This window comes from Cheilinus undulatus, linkage group 20, assembly GCF_018320785.1.
Source record: "Cheilinus undulatus linkage group 20, ASM1832078v1, whole genome shotgun sequence".
NCBI lineage: Eukaryota > Metazoa > Chordata > Actinopteri > Labriformes > Labridae > Cheilinus > Cheilinus undulatus.
Window position 1 is genome coordinate 38,501,755 of NC_054884.1, and position 14,978 is coordinate 38,516,732.

General features: G+C 37.5%; 1 protein-coding gene across 2 annotated transcripts; it reads left to right on the forward strand.

Annotated features, from left to right (window-relative positions):
* The first annotated feature begins 242 nt into the window (after positions 1-242).
* LOC121528368 (gastrula zinc finger protein XlCGF57.1-like) lies at positions 243-11,389 on the forward strand. 2 transcript variants are annotated; one of them, XM_041815803.1, is made up of 4 exons: positions 243-425; positions 5,202-5,306; positions 7,678-7,866; positions 9,449-11,389. In XM_041815803.1, exons 1-4 carry the CDS (start codon positions 269-271, stop codon positions 10,522-10,524), a joined length of 1,527 nt encoding a protein of 508 aa, XP_041671737.1. In that variant the 5' UTR covers positions 243-268; the 3' UTR covers positions 10,525-11,389. The 2 variants fall into 2 exon arrangements, with proteins under 2 accessions (XP_041671737.1, XP_041671738.1); XM_041815804.1 differs by lacking the exon at positions 5,202-5,306.
* The last annotated feature ends 3,589 nt before the right edge of the window (positions 11,390-14,978 follow it).

Here is a 14,978-nt window from a genome sequence, read left to right on the forward strand (position 1 = left end):
ATTGCTAAAGTTGGAAGGTCAAATGAAGCCAAACTGGTCCTCAAATAAAGGGCCGTTTGGGAGCCGGGGTCGGGCCCTTTTTACTGAACTGTGCCAAATGATCCGGACCACTGAAAAGAGCCGGAATCTCCTTCACTACTGTAGAGGGCAGCAGTGCGCCTTGGTTGCGTCTGGTCTGCCGGAAATTCAGACGAAGAGGAAGAAGCGGGGAAAGCGCCATTTTAAAAATCTGTCGACAAAGAATTTTAAAGCTGAATAAGGAACAAGAATGTTTTCTTTGGATAAGTTTAGAGATATCGTCAACGAGCAGTTTGCTGCTGCAGCTGAGGAAATATGTGACGATGCTACAAGAGCTGCCGTCGAGAACGAGGCAGAGATCGACCGTCAGCGCAGAATGCTGCCTTACATCATCTTACACAGAATAGGTGAGGAAATACGATTTTAACTTTGTATTTCTGCTCAGAAATTTTTTTTATTAAGACGAGATATGGGGCCCATGTTTGAAATAAACAATCAGTAACTGATATTTGTAGACTGAGTCGTAATGGGCTATGGTTAGCTCATATATTCTTTTAAAAGGGGAATGAATCCAACCGCCAGTTTTCAAACTGTGGTTAAGCCAGCCTCCACAACTTTTTGTGGTGCACGTGTAGAAAACCATTACGGTAAAGAAACAACTGAAATCAAAATAGACAATGTCATAGATATCAATACTTTTATGCCACCTGGACTGAGTAAAATAGACTGCCTCAACTGTGACGTCAGGGCGTGTTGGGCTTAAATGGTAAAACTTAAAGAAACTGAGGGAGGGATCCAAGATGGTGCTGTGAGTGGACTCCTTCGACTGAGCTCTGCAACCAACTTAATTTTCTGAGGTATGAATCAATGTTATATATGTTTTCATAGATCCAAGTGTCAGCCATTATGGTATGGTTTATGATTAACACATATAAATCAACTATTCTTGACTAATACCTACTCCTAAAATCGGTTTCCTACACAGATTTTCCACCAATCAACACACAGCATTTTAGCATCAATCATAGTCATGAGCAGCAAAACACCCCAAAAATCTGTAAAAAAATCTCAATTGCTATACTGTATATATATATATAAATATATATATATATATCCAATTTTCACCCATTTTTTGACCATTTTTGCCATCTTTAACTTATTTTTATTACTTTAAGCTGTTTTTGGCACTTTTCCGCTCTTGCTTTAAGCATTATCAGAGTAGAATAATCAGGTAGTGTTGGCAATAAATTCATTACTAACACCAAATAACTGATTACCTGGTAAAGACAGATGTTTAGGAACATTTGCAGACCAAAATATCAAAGATATAAACATGTTTAAAATATTTAAAATTAGACATAAATGTTTGAAAATATGGTTAAGTTTCCTTAATTTTAGGAGACCGGCAATAGGCCGATCCTTGTAAATAAGATCGGTTTCATTTGCCTCTACCTACTAAAATGTGAAAAATGAAAGACTAAAGGAGCTGATATAATTTAGTAGTCTGGACAGCAATGCTCTAAACTTTTCATTTATATTTGAGAGAACTACCTCATGTGCAGTTAAAACAACAAGTTTGTATTGTTTCACGGGTATTGTTCAATGTTTTTCAATAAAAATGATGCTGTCAGTTATAAAAAAGATTGGTATCGGCCAAAATCGGAATCGATCGGCAGGTCAGGCTTTTTAAATATCGGTGATCAGCCAGATAATTGGTGCACCCCTAATTATCACCCTATATACTAATAGCTATGGTTCCATAAAGCTGAATCCTGACACAACTCCTCTTTTTGACATTAAGCGAGGAGTTCAACAGGGCTGCCCAATATCACCGTACCTTTTTCTGATTATCACTCAGCTCTTAAATAATCACATTAAAACCAGCTCTTTGAAAGGAATTACAATTGCAGATTGAGAAATTATCGTTAGCCAGTTAGCCAGTTTACTTTTTCTGTAAATGTGACAGACTCACTGCTTAAATTAAATCTGCTTTAATTCTCCTATATTAAGAAATAACTGAAAAATCAGAGCCCTTTTCCAGTCTGATGTTGTTTCTGTCCCTTCTGCAACTGTGTATTGGAATAGGCATGTGAAAAATTTATGATGGAAAAAAATATGGATCCTTCCACAGAAATATTTTTTGGTCAACAAAGTTAAAGAAGTTTCCTCATCCATCATTGTTATCCAACAAAATCCCTCTTTGTCAAGTTCAAAAAAGATCTTGATGTAAGTTGTTCATTTTGTGAATCTCATGCAGACACTATTTATTTTGGAAATGTACATACACTCATAAGCTATGGCAAGATATTTGTATATTAGATAATATTACCTGTGACTTCGAACTTTTTCTGGAAAATGTTCTTTTTGGCCACTTGGACTTTCAAAAGTCCCATGCTAATGAATATTTTGTGATTATTCTCATAATACTACACGCAAAGTTCCATATTCACAAATGTAAATATTCAAAAAACAAACCCCACTTTGCAGCCTTTCTGAAAGAAACTGAGTTTTATAGTAGAGCCTTTTCTTCATCCAAAAACAAGAAAGCTTTAACTGTAAACATGTGCTCTCAATTTAAAGTTTTTGTCCTTGATGAATTGAACTGATTTATTTTACTTAAGTATGAGATCATATGTCATCCCCCTGTTTTTGTTTAAAAGTTATTTTCATTACTCAGGGTGGCACAGCGGCTCAGGGGTAGCGCTGTTGCCTCACAGCGAGAAGGTTGCCGGTTAGCTTCCCCGTCAGGGCCAGGGCCTTTCCGTGTGGAGTTTGCATGTTCTTCCCGTGCACGCGTGGGTTCTCTCTGGGTACTCTGGCTTCCTCCCACCACAAATAACATGCTCATTAGGTTAGTTGATGACTCTGAATTGCCCGTAGGTGTGAATGTGAACGTTCCTGGTTGTCTGTCTTAGTCCTGGGATTGACTGGTGACCAGTCTAGGGTGTACCCCGCTCCTCGCCTGATGACAGCTGGGATAGGCTCCCGCCCCCCTGTGACCCAGAACGGAAAAAGCAGTATAGAAAATGGATGGATGGATTCTCATTACTCTTTGTTGTTCTTTGTCCTTTACTGTCTATGCTACACTGACTTCTGTAAGTTGTATCCATATTTAAGCATTCAAACATTGTATGTATTTCAATCTTGAAATAAAGTTCTAAAAAACAAAACAACAAAACAAAACAAAACATAATTGAAGAAGCTGTGGCTATAGGAAAAAGGTCCACAGTAGTGTCGCACTAGGAAAGCGGATGGAATAATAGGCATCTGGGTGAGGAAAATCTGGAAGGCCAAAACCTAAGAGGGCAAAACTTGGGAAAAAGCCCAAAGAAAAGCTGGAATGCCGACGCAATAAAGAAGAGAAGAGATGAGTCCAATAGCGGGACACTCTTTTAAACCTGGAGGCAGGTTGCTATTATTCCTGGGCAAGGAAAAAGTATCGTGTTTCAGCTTTACCCTTCACTGAATAAAAATCTAACTAAACTAAAAAAGAAAGAAACATTGCAGCAAGGAAATGGGATTAAGAGACACAATATATTTCACATCCTGGATTGGCACTCATTATCTTAAGTATGCTTAACTATTCATCATGGGAAAATACATTAACCCTCAGGCCCTCCTAGAGCCCTTTTAGGGCTTTTAAATTTTATTTTTTGCCCTTACTTTGGCAGTTATGCTAAGATGATGATATTTGACAAGGATGTTTGTTTTTTAATGAATTTTTGAAATTTCATTATCCGCACTGTGATGACAGAATTTTCCACTGTGTAAACAAAAACTCACACTCTCCCTCCTAAAGCCCTTTTAGGCCACATTGACTACCATTAAAACCACCTTTTTCATTCTACTGCCACTACAGATATAAGAAATCCTGTCAATTCCTCTGTAATTCAGTCATTCGGGGTAAAAATATTTGCACACCAAAAAAATGCTGCCAAATTTCACAATTTTTCAATATTTGCAGAGAGGCTATGTGGGAAATAATGACCTTGTTTGAACTGACAGGATAGATCTGTGACTGTGGGCCAATGGAATTAATCACTGCAAATACTTTGGGTGCTTTCTATGGATTTCAGAGTCTGGTGAAAAATTAAAATTATGAAAATGAATTAACATTTGCTATACATGATGAGGATTGGAGTTAAGGGCGAAAAAAAAATCTTTCATGTTTAATATTTCTAAATATATCCAATGTCCTAAAAAGGCTTTAAGAGGGAGAGTGTGTGTTTTTTTTTTTTTTTTTTGTTACTACACTAAACCTAACAGTACATCAAAATCAGTGTTGCTACTAATCATTGACATATCCAAGACTGATAATCCCTGCAAAAAAAAAAATAAAAAATCTGCTTTGCATTTTTCAAATAGAAAATAATTTTTTGTGTGTGTCAGAAAATGTGGCATTATGTCAATAAACTGGCATTTATAGGGTTAAAATTATGAAAAATAATACATATCTGCTATTCATGATGAGGACTGGAGTTGAGTACCATTTTTTTTTTTAAGTTTTTTCATTTATTTTTAATACTTTTGAATATATCCAATGTCCTAAAAGGGTTTTAAGAGGGAGAGTGGGATTTTTTTTAAAGGATGGCCTGAGGGTTAATAGCTAGGCTACTTATCATTATATGAGGCACGTCTCCTCTTTTTTTTTTTTTTTTTATTTTGTGTGTATGTACATGTGTTGCATTTGAGCATTCAGTATGTTGGTTGTGTTACTTTTGGGGATTTGTTTGTTATATGTTTGTTTGCTTTTCTGTCTGCTCCTTTTGGGTTTTGTGAAGCACTTTGTAACTGTGTGTTTCAAAAAGTGCTATATAAATAAAGTTATTATTAAGAGAAGATAACAAACATTATACACAATGATGGCATGGCATCACCAAATTATATTTTGCATAATCAACCAAACAGCAAGGTGAATGAGCATGCACAGTATTAGAAATGGAATATCTTAATAGTTACAGCCTTTTTGTATGGAGGAGCTGTAATAACCAAAACAGCCAGTAGATGGCACTGTGGGTCCATAGCAGATTTCAGAGTCATGCAGCTTATGTCCGTTCTCAGTTGTTGGAAGGATAACATCAAAGAAAAATTCATCAATATTCTGCGTTTTTTCGTACTCCATATGCATATGAATGTGTTGTTAAGGACAAACGTATAATTATAGTCCTTTTTGGGATTTCTAGTCCATGCTGTCGTGATGCCAGAGAGGACACAGGGAATGACCGCCCAGATGTTCTGCAGTTGGCACTGGCGGGAAGATGAAACATTGCCTCTTCAAAGAGGCAGTTGTAAGTAGGGATGCTCTGATCCACTTTTTCAGTTCCGATCTGATTCCAACCCTAGCACCGCAGGACAGTAGATAGTAAGAGCAGGCTACTTTTAGTTAGTATTAACGCATTCTGGCAACATATCTTGTAGGTTACACAAAATATAATCTGCAAGTATTCAGTTTTTACTTATTTAGTCATTGGCATGTTCTGACGGACATTTTGACGGGGTATATTTTTATCTGCCGGACTTCCACCCTTTTTACCTGCCAATGCCAGCCAATGGAAACTCAAATATATATATGTATAACATTTCCCTATATAACAATAACTGTAACTAATGAGTGTGTTTCTCAATGATTCTATAAACTGAAATAGTCCCACACCTCACTTCGCTTCGCTCTCTTTATTTTGTGTTTTGGCAAATTGAGATAATGCATTGCGCTGCTCGAGTACTTCTTCTGTTTGCCCTCTCCCTCTCTCCGAAAGTTAAATCGCCCCCTCATGGGTAAGATGTCTCATTGTTTTTGTTAAAACCCACTCACAATGTCATGATGGTAAATATTGTTGTGCAGTGCAGAGTAAGACGTGTTTAGTCTTTTAATTAAATGGCAACATCAAATTGACTATATATATATATAGCCTATATTTTTAACAATTATTATTTTTTCGGTATAATGTGTGAGGTTACATGAAGCTGTAGTAAAACACCCAGCTCCTCTTATTAAAAAAAAAAAAAAATTTGAATTTAAATGTATTCCAAACATTTATTTGAACTACTACTAAAGAATAATTATCTACATTGTCAATAAAACAACTGATTATAAATTACAAACAACAATGCTTACCCTAAATAGCATAACTCAAGTAGGATTGTTGCAGAAGCAACTTTAAGATTTTCAAACTGAATATTTGAAATTAAAGTGCATGAACTGTAGAAAAAATAAACAACATTATCAAAAGCTCTTCAAATAAGTTAACAACAATGCTTTATATGAACATGATAACTCAAGTAGTATGGCTATTGCAGCAGCAACAACTTTAAGGTTTTCAATTAAATTTTTAAAAATTAAAGTGCAACAACTGTGGGGAAAATAATGAACCTCCCGCCACTTGAGACCGCTGTAGCTTCAGTTAATGGCTGCAGCCTTCCTCTCTGACCCTTCACCAGATGTAAACAATGAGAAGCGGTGTCTAAGCTGTTAGCGTATAGTAGGAAGACTATGGTATCACAGTTTTCCTAAGTAGTAAATGGAAATAAAGTGGTATGTGGGCTGTCGAGGGTTAAGACCACATATGACTACTCACCCAAAGTGAAAAGCACGATATTAATCTGCAAAGAGGAACGACGCCAGCCACTCTGTAGAGAGTGTTGTCAGGCTAATGTCACACCCACTCTTCTTTGTGTTCTCTCGTCTTTAGAATAGTTTTGACTATTCTAAATATAGATTTACGTTTAATCTACAAGGTAATTATACTGCTAAGAACATCCCCAGCTGATACTTGCTTAGTTACACACAGACTGTCTTGTGTTAGACTGCGGTGCATTCATGGTCTACCGCAAACTGTAGGATGGATTTGGATCGGCGCCGTCAGTCAGATATTTGATCTATTAATTACGTCCATATCGGACCCGATACCAATATTGGATCGGATCGGTCTCATCCCTAGATCCAGAGACTGGTTTTATATTTATTTTAAGGTTTTGTCTTTTAAAGAAAATGCGCAGTAGTACTGTATTCTACTTCAAGTTCACAGATTAAAGATCCAGAGAGCAGTTTGTCTTAACCAAGACATATCCAACAAAAAAGAGAATTTTTTTGTCTTAGCATGCTACCCTCCCAAACACTTGATATTTAACATTTTTAGCAATCCAAAAAGAAAATTCCCAGGTAGGAATTGATAAGGGAATCGATAAAGAATCAAATTGATAAGAAGAATTGATAACAGCATCGATATTGATGAAATCTTATCAATTCCCACCCCTATCTGAGACCAATATAAACTTGTCTTTAAAGGTAAAATATGTCCCCTTTAAAGACTCTTGGGCTCTAACAATCAGTAGTATGATTTATTTTTTATTTATTTATTTAACCTTCATTTAACCAGGATTTATTCCCATTGAGATACAAAAAATCTCTTTTACAAGGAAGTCCTGGCCAAGACAGCAGCATGATAAGTTTCACATATATGACATTAGAACACGACATAGAACATAGGTTACATCAATCAACAAATCAGCAGCTTTCAGCAGAAAAACACTGGACACACTGGTCAAGTGTTCCCTAATTCTAGTCTTGAAATCTCCTAAACTAACACAATGCTCAAAACGATACATACTGAAACTGTGTTTTTCCTCTACCTTCATTTTGTTTTGTTTTTGTATCTCCAGACGTCCCACACCAACATGTGTGTAAGGAGGAGGAGGTTGAGCAGCAGCTCTGTCACCAGAAGAGGAAGTCCAGTCCAGACCAGGAGGAGCCAAAGGCTCCACGGATGAAAGAGGAGCAGGAGGGAGAGTGGATCAAACAGGAGGAGACTGACACATCAGCTTTGAATCTGCACATTATTACATATACAGGTATGAAGCTGCACACCTGTGGTACCTGTGTAATATCATTCACACAGAAATGTTTTCTGGACAAGCACTTAAAGATCCATGTAGACAATAATGTATGAACTTCCTAAACATGTGGCAGGTCTCTCAGAATTGGTGCTGACTCGATGGTTCATGAGAGAAGAACTGACACTGCTGAGAAGCTGTACCTTTGATATCTGAGATCTGCTAGAAAAGAGACTTTGACTCCTCCACTTTTTCATGACTAGTTTTAGGTAATGTTACTGTTAAAGTCACTTTTTATGTTACCATATTACTACTATTTAGGAATGGGCGTTATCTTATTGTTTGCGATATCCCACGAAAAAACTTTCCACGATGAGAAAATGGCATTCATCGATAATAATGATAAACTATTGTTGATGAGATATGTGTTTGCGACCGTTACACACACTTTCGTCATCAACTGCGACACACTCCAAACTCACGTACAGAAATATAACAAACATGGCCGAAGGCGGAGTTGATACAGAGGATGAGTTTGTTGCACAGTGTGCTTTATTTTACGATTCCCTATTCCTTTGTTTTACAGCCGCGCAAATTACTCACGGCCCCACCGTTTACATGAGAAAATGACGAAGTGCTTAGTCTAATACTTAGAAAGATGTGAGTAATAAACATGTAGATTTTCTGTAAAGTTAGCATAATATAACATTTACAACAACATAGAATGTACATAATATGATAACATGGTGCATGTTTGTTTTTATCAGCGCTGTGGGTTCTGCCTTTGAGGTGCATAGGTGTCTGTATAGTAGACACCTCACTGACAGACGTGAATGGTGGAGGGACATCATTCAGACATAAAGTTTCTTTGGACAACCACGTAAAGGTCCATGCAGACAATAATGCGTAAACTTCCTAAACATGTGGCAGGTCTCTCAGAATTCTCTTTCTTAGACTTAGAGCCAAACTTGACACTCCTGATTAAAGACAGACCAAAAGAGACAGTTTCACACCCCAACAGTTGTGCTCTCTAATTGGCCAGTGCCTCCCATCTCTGGACAAACAACAAAGCCAGGTGGGTCATAAATGACTTGTGTTCTCTCTGCAGGACTCAAACTGTATGGACTGGAAATCCCATAAATACTGTAAGCATAACTTTGTTCAACAGGACATTTTCATATTCTTCCTAGATAGAAGAATTGGAACACAGTGATATGTTTCTGATGTTTGTAACCCTCAAATCAAAGAATAACATAAGACTGAGTTTTAATCAGTCATCCATGGACCAACAGTGCCATCTAATGCCCGGTATCGGTCACCACAAGTCTCCATGCAGCCAACCTACTTTATGTCCTTATGTCCAAATGCTTTCAGTTACATTGTTCTTCATGTTGAACTGTGACGTGATATTATTTTAGAATTGTATAACCATATGCTATTCCTACTTGCCTTATGGTGAATTATCAATTTGATGTAGAGTAGGTCTGAGATGCAATTTTTGACCTCCTAGAGGTTTCAGGAGGCTCAGAAGAACCCGCACCTCCCCTCTGGCACTGTGTTTTTCATCTACCTTCACTTTGTGTTTTTTTTGTATCTCCAGACGTCCCAAAGCAACATGTGTGTAAGGAGGAGGAGGTTGAGCAGGTGCTCTGTCACCAGGAGAGGAAGTCAAGTCTGGACCAGGAGGAGCCAGAGCCTCCACAGATTAAAGAGGAGCAGGAGGAAGAGTGGATCAAACAGGAGGAGACTGACACATCAGCTTTGAATCGGCACATTCTTACTCACACAGGTATAAAGTCCACCTGTGATACCTGTGAAAGATCATTCACACATGAATGTATTTTGCAAAGGCACCTCAAAATCCATACAAGTAAAAAAACACATACCTGTACAATGTGCGACAAATCTTTCAGACATAAAAGTTCTTTGACAGACCACATGAGAACACACACAGGTGAGAAACCTTACTCCTGCAGCACCTGTGGAAAAAGATTCTATAGGAAATCACATTTGAATAAGCACATTTTTTCTCACACAGGTACAAAGCTGTACACCTGTGGCACCTGTAAAAGATCATTCACAAGAAAAAGTCATTTGGATAGGCACTTAAAAATCCATTCAGGGGAAAAACCACATAGCTGCACATTGTGCAACAAATCTTTTGGACAAAAACACGATTTGACTGTCCACATGAGAACACACACAGGTGAGAAGCCTTTCTCCTGCGGCACTTGTGGAACAAGATTCTGCAGGAAATCACATTTGAATCATCACATTCTTATCCACACAGGTACAAGGCTGTTCACCTGTGATACCTGTGGAAGATCTTTCACACAACAGTGTAATTTGCAAAGTCACTTAAAAATACATACAGGTGAAAAACCACATACCTGCACAATGTGCAACAAATCTTTTAGACATAAACGTAATTTGACAGTCCACATGAGAATACACACAGGTGAAAAGCCTTTCTCCTGCAGCACCTGTGGAAGAAGATTCTGTGAGAAATCAAATTTGAATAAGCACATTCTTACTCACGCAGATACAAACCTCTACACCTGTGGCACCTGTAGGACATCATTCACAAAAAAAAGTCATTTGGATCTCCACATAAAAATCCATACAGGGGAAAAACCTACCCACTTAAACAATGTGCAACAAATCTTTCAGACATAAAAGTGCTTTCACAGTCCACATGAGAACACACACAGGTGAGAAACCTTTCTCCTGCAGCACCTGTGCTCTCTGATTGGCCAGTGCTTCCCATCTCTGGACAAACAACAAAGCCAGATGAGTCATAAATGACTTGTGTTCTCTCTGCAGGACTCAAACTGTATGGATTGGAAATCCCATAAATACTGTAAGCATAAGTTTGTTCAACAGGACATTTTCATATTCTTCTTAGGTAGAAGAATTGGAACACAATGATATGTTTCTGATGTTTGTAACCCTCAAATTAAAGAAGAACCAAAAGCCTGAGTTTTAATCAGAGTCTTCCATGGACCAACAGGGCCATCTAATGACCGGTATCGGTCACCACACATCTCCACATGGCCGACCTTCTTTATGTCCTTATGTCCAAATGCTTATGCATGTGCCAAATGCTTTCAGTTATATTGTTCATGTTGAACTGTGATGTGATATTATTCTAGAACAGTGGTACTCAACCTTATTCTACCCAAGAGCCACATTGTCTTAAAAATACTATTACAGGAGCCACCATCCAATACCAGGCATGTGATAATCACTCTATCAATAGTTGAAATGAAACAGTGAATTGGTGGATTATTGTGTTGTTAAATGGGATGAAATAGGCCACATTAAATGTCTGTTTAGTGTCAGAAGAAAGGATATTTCACAGATAATAAGCTTATGTTTTTATTTACATAAGTTCCATCTGGACTAAAGTCTTTTTAAAATATTGGATTGTGCTGACTTTGAGCTATGAGAAACTTTCAAAGAGCTGATGAATTATGGGTGTCTGTTCGGGTACTTATATTTCATATTTTTTACATTTACTGTAGTTCTGTGACTCTGTTAACTTAAAGGGATGCTTACTATTTTTTCCCCTCTCATTATTATTGCTTTTAGCTAAAGGGGGAGGGTCCCCATAATTGGTCTTTGCCCTGGGCCTCCAAATGGCTTGTTGATGATGCGCATTGCAAAACTTATCATCAAATACGAGTATGGGAGAGCATTGGCAGGAAGTGACTGAAGAAAGTTGTTAAAATGAGGGCATTAGAAGCTTCATCTTGAACACAAGACAGCACACCTCAATGAATGAACATACTGAAGAGACGCGCCAATAGCGGACGTCCTCTGCACTCTTTTACGCACGTTCCTCCATCCTGGGTGCACCCGATGTAATAACATATGAGTTTTTGTTTGAATTTGGAAGTTAAAGTCTGTCTTCTTTGTGTGGACTTAGATTTATTGATATGACTTGTTGCAATGGGTCTTTACTGCTGATAGTTTTCACCTTTATAGAGGATTTCGGGAGGATTTTTTAAAAGTAAGCCGTAGCGGAGCTGCAACTGGTCGCTAAAGAGCCACGTGCAGCTCGAGAGCCGTGGGTTGAGTATCACTGTTGTAGAATTTTATAACCGTATGCTGTTCCTACTCGTCTAATCGTGAATTATTCATTCGATAAAGAGTGGGTTTGAGACGTGATATTTGATCTCCTCGGGATTCAGGGAGGCTCAGAAGAACCCGCTTCTCCCCTCTGGGTTTAAGACGAAGTGTTTCAAAGCAAATGCAGTCTTTTTAGTCTTTTCATTAGGTCTTTCTTTGTCTTCTCATCAAGTCTTTTCTTATTCTCTCTTCTTCTAATTATTTTTCTTCCCTTAGGACGTCTTTGCCATGGAATACATATTTCTTTTTCTGTGTTCTTTCCAAGTCTGCGCTAAGTCCAAACCTTTTTTGGGACCCCATAAATCTTAGTTAACTTTGTTTTTGATCCAGCTGTTTTTATAGCATTCATGCTATTTGTTGACACAGGCTGAGTTTTTTAATGCCTTTTTATTGACTCCTCTGATTCAGATGAGCTACGTGATATATACCTTATAATTCTGTGATTTGTAATAAATCTACAAAACGCAAGTCTTTTGTCCAGACAGTTTTATTTTGAAAAGTTGTCACTGAAACAAGAATTCTGACTTGGGGTATGAATGAAAACACTACAACACAGGATTTGAAACTTTTGTTTCATGTTGATATTCTTCTGTTTTTATCATAGTATTTATATTGGTAACATTGTTATCAATGCTGTGGCTATTACCGTAACATCTCTAATAATGCTGCAGTGTTGATTTGGCAGTTATTTTGAATTTAGTCTTTAGATGAAAAGTTCTTTTAGATTTAGTCACATATTAGTCATTTTAATTCTCTATAGTTTTAGTTGATAAAAACCCAAAAAATATTTTAGTCCAGTCTTAGTTATTAAAAAGTTTACATTTTAATGTTTACCTTTAACGAAAACAGTTACTTTCTTCAAACTATTTCAATTATCCATACTGTAAAATGAACATAACTGTAAACCACTCATATTTGTGCCCTATTAAAGCTTTTATTACTTGAAAATCTACTGAAGAAGTCACTGATGTAGCCTGAATGCCCTCTTACGGAAGAATATTAGGGCCACTGAAAAAAAAAATTTTGTCAGAATTCTGACTTTAATCTCAGAATTCTGAAAAAAAAAACTGAGAATTTTTTTCATTTGAAGAATAAAGTCAGAATTCTGACTTTTTTCCTCAGAATTCTGACTTTAATCTTAGAATTCTGACTTTAAACTCCGAATTCTGACTTTAATCTCAGAATTCTGAATTTTTTCTCCGAATTCTGACTTTAATCTCAGAATTCTGACTTTTTTCTCACAAGTGAAAAAAAAATTTTCATCTCAAAAAATTTTTTTTTCAGTGGCCCCAATACTCTTCCGTACCCTCTCCCCTCATTTCTGCTTGTGTTTTTACTGATCATCTGCATAGTGGAGAAATATCCTAAGCTTGGAGTGCCCATCGACTGTGGCTCAGCAGGTACAGTCAGGCATCTTACAATCTGAAAGTTGTGGGTTTGAGCCTCAGCAGCCTCTGAACCCCAGTTTGACCCTACTGCTGTGACGGTGGAGTGTAGATGTGTTTGGATGCATCTGGATGGATTAGCAGCCTCTGCTATCAGTGCATGAATGTGGAGTGAATGGGTGTGAATTAGGGCTGAACCAGTTGAGAAAATAATCTGATTGGGATTTTTTCCCTAAAATTGTGATTTAATATTTATTTAATTTCAGGTTCCTCATCTTATGTATTGTTCAACAAACACAAGCAATAAATCTATTTTATAACCAACACAATATTAGATACATTAATCTAGAGATGAGATATTTGAAATAGATATCTAATAGTGATTTTCTCTCATGTAGAAAATTTGATATCAATTGCTACACTGAATGGGATGATGATTAATAAAAACATACATGAACAGGAAAAGTAGGATTTTTGTAAACTACTCTGAAAAAAGACACTTGAATGTATGCATAATGTGTTGAGCATAAAATCTCTGATGCAAAAATAAACTTGTATCAAATACCCCTTTCCCACTGGACGGAAAACCCACACGCTAGCAATCAGCTCCTGACGGCAGAGGGAAAGGCTCTAATCGGCATTCAGACCCTGCAATGGACACGGGTTTTTATCGGCTCGCCTCCTATCGTCTCCAGTGGGAACGTCACACCCGGCTGAACGATGACTTTGACGTAAAGTGCCTACGTTTATATTAATACAAGTAATACGTCTATATTACTTGCCTGTTGTGATCTCATAGATCCTTTTTGTTGTTGTTGTTGTTGTTGTTGTTGTTGTTGTTGTTACACAGAAACTTCAGCCGTCAGTTGCACATTAAAGCCTGATGCGCTGCTGCTGAAGGAGACAGGAGTTTAGGCAGAGGTTTCACAGCACTGCAGCGCAGTTTAACGGCACATACAAACCTAAAAATGCGTGTCTAGCTCACTCACGTCACAATGAAAATATCTGCTTAAAGATATTATTTTTTCATGAACAAGTCAGGCTTCTCCAGCCTTGGTTTTCTCATGGTTTATCACATGAAGTGCAGCGCTTCCTGCTTACAAACGCAGCTGGTGAAAAAGGGACTTTTTTAAAAGGTTGTTTCTATGTCCCTTTATCATATGTCTGCTCCTTGGAAATGACTATATATTCTTTTTTTTTAGTTTTCACCCTTAAATCTCAGTCTGAAAACTGCCATTTCCTCCATCAGTTGCTAAGCCCGATGACAGCTGATGGAGGAGACAGGAGTTTGTCAGGCTGAAGTTTCTGTGTTAAATCATTAAAAAGATCGATGTTTGCCTAATATTTCCAAGAAGCACATAGATGTGAAAAAATTGAAATTGAAACATTGGAAAAAGTTCGCCTTAACTTTATTTGGCTGCGCTCATAAGTAGGAAGCGCTGCGCTTTACTGAATAATCTATGAGAAATTCAAGGCTGTATGAGCTGAACACATTGCACATTGACACAGGTGTATGTTTACCTTTGGCTGGTACACAAATTGGAGAGAAACAGAAACTGTGCATGCGCTTTGAGGATTTGCATTTTTAAAGGGGACATATTATGCAAAAATCAC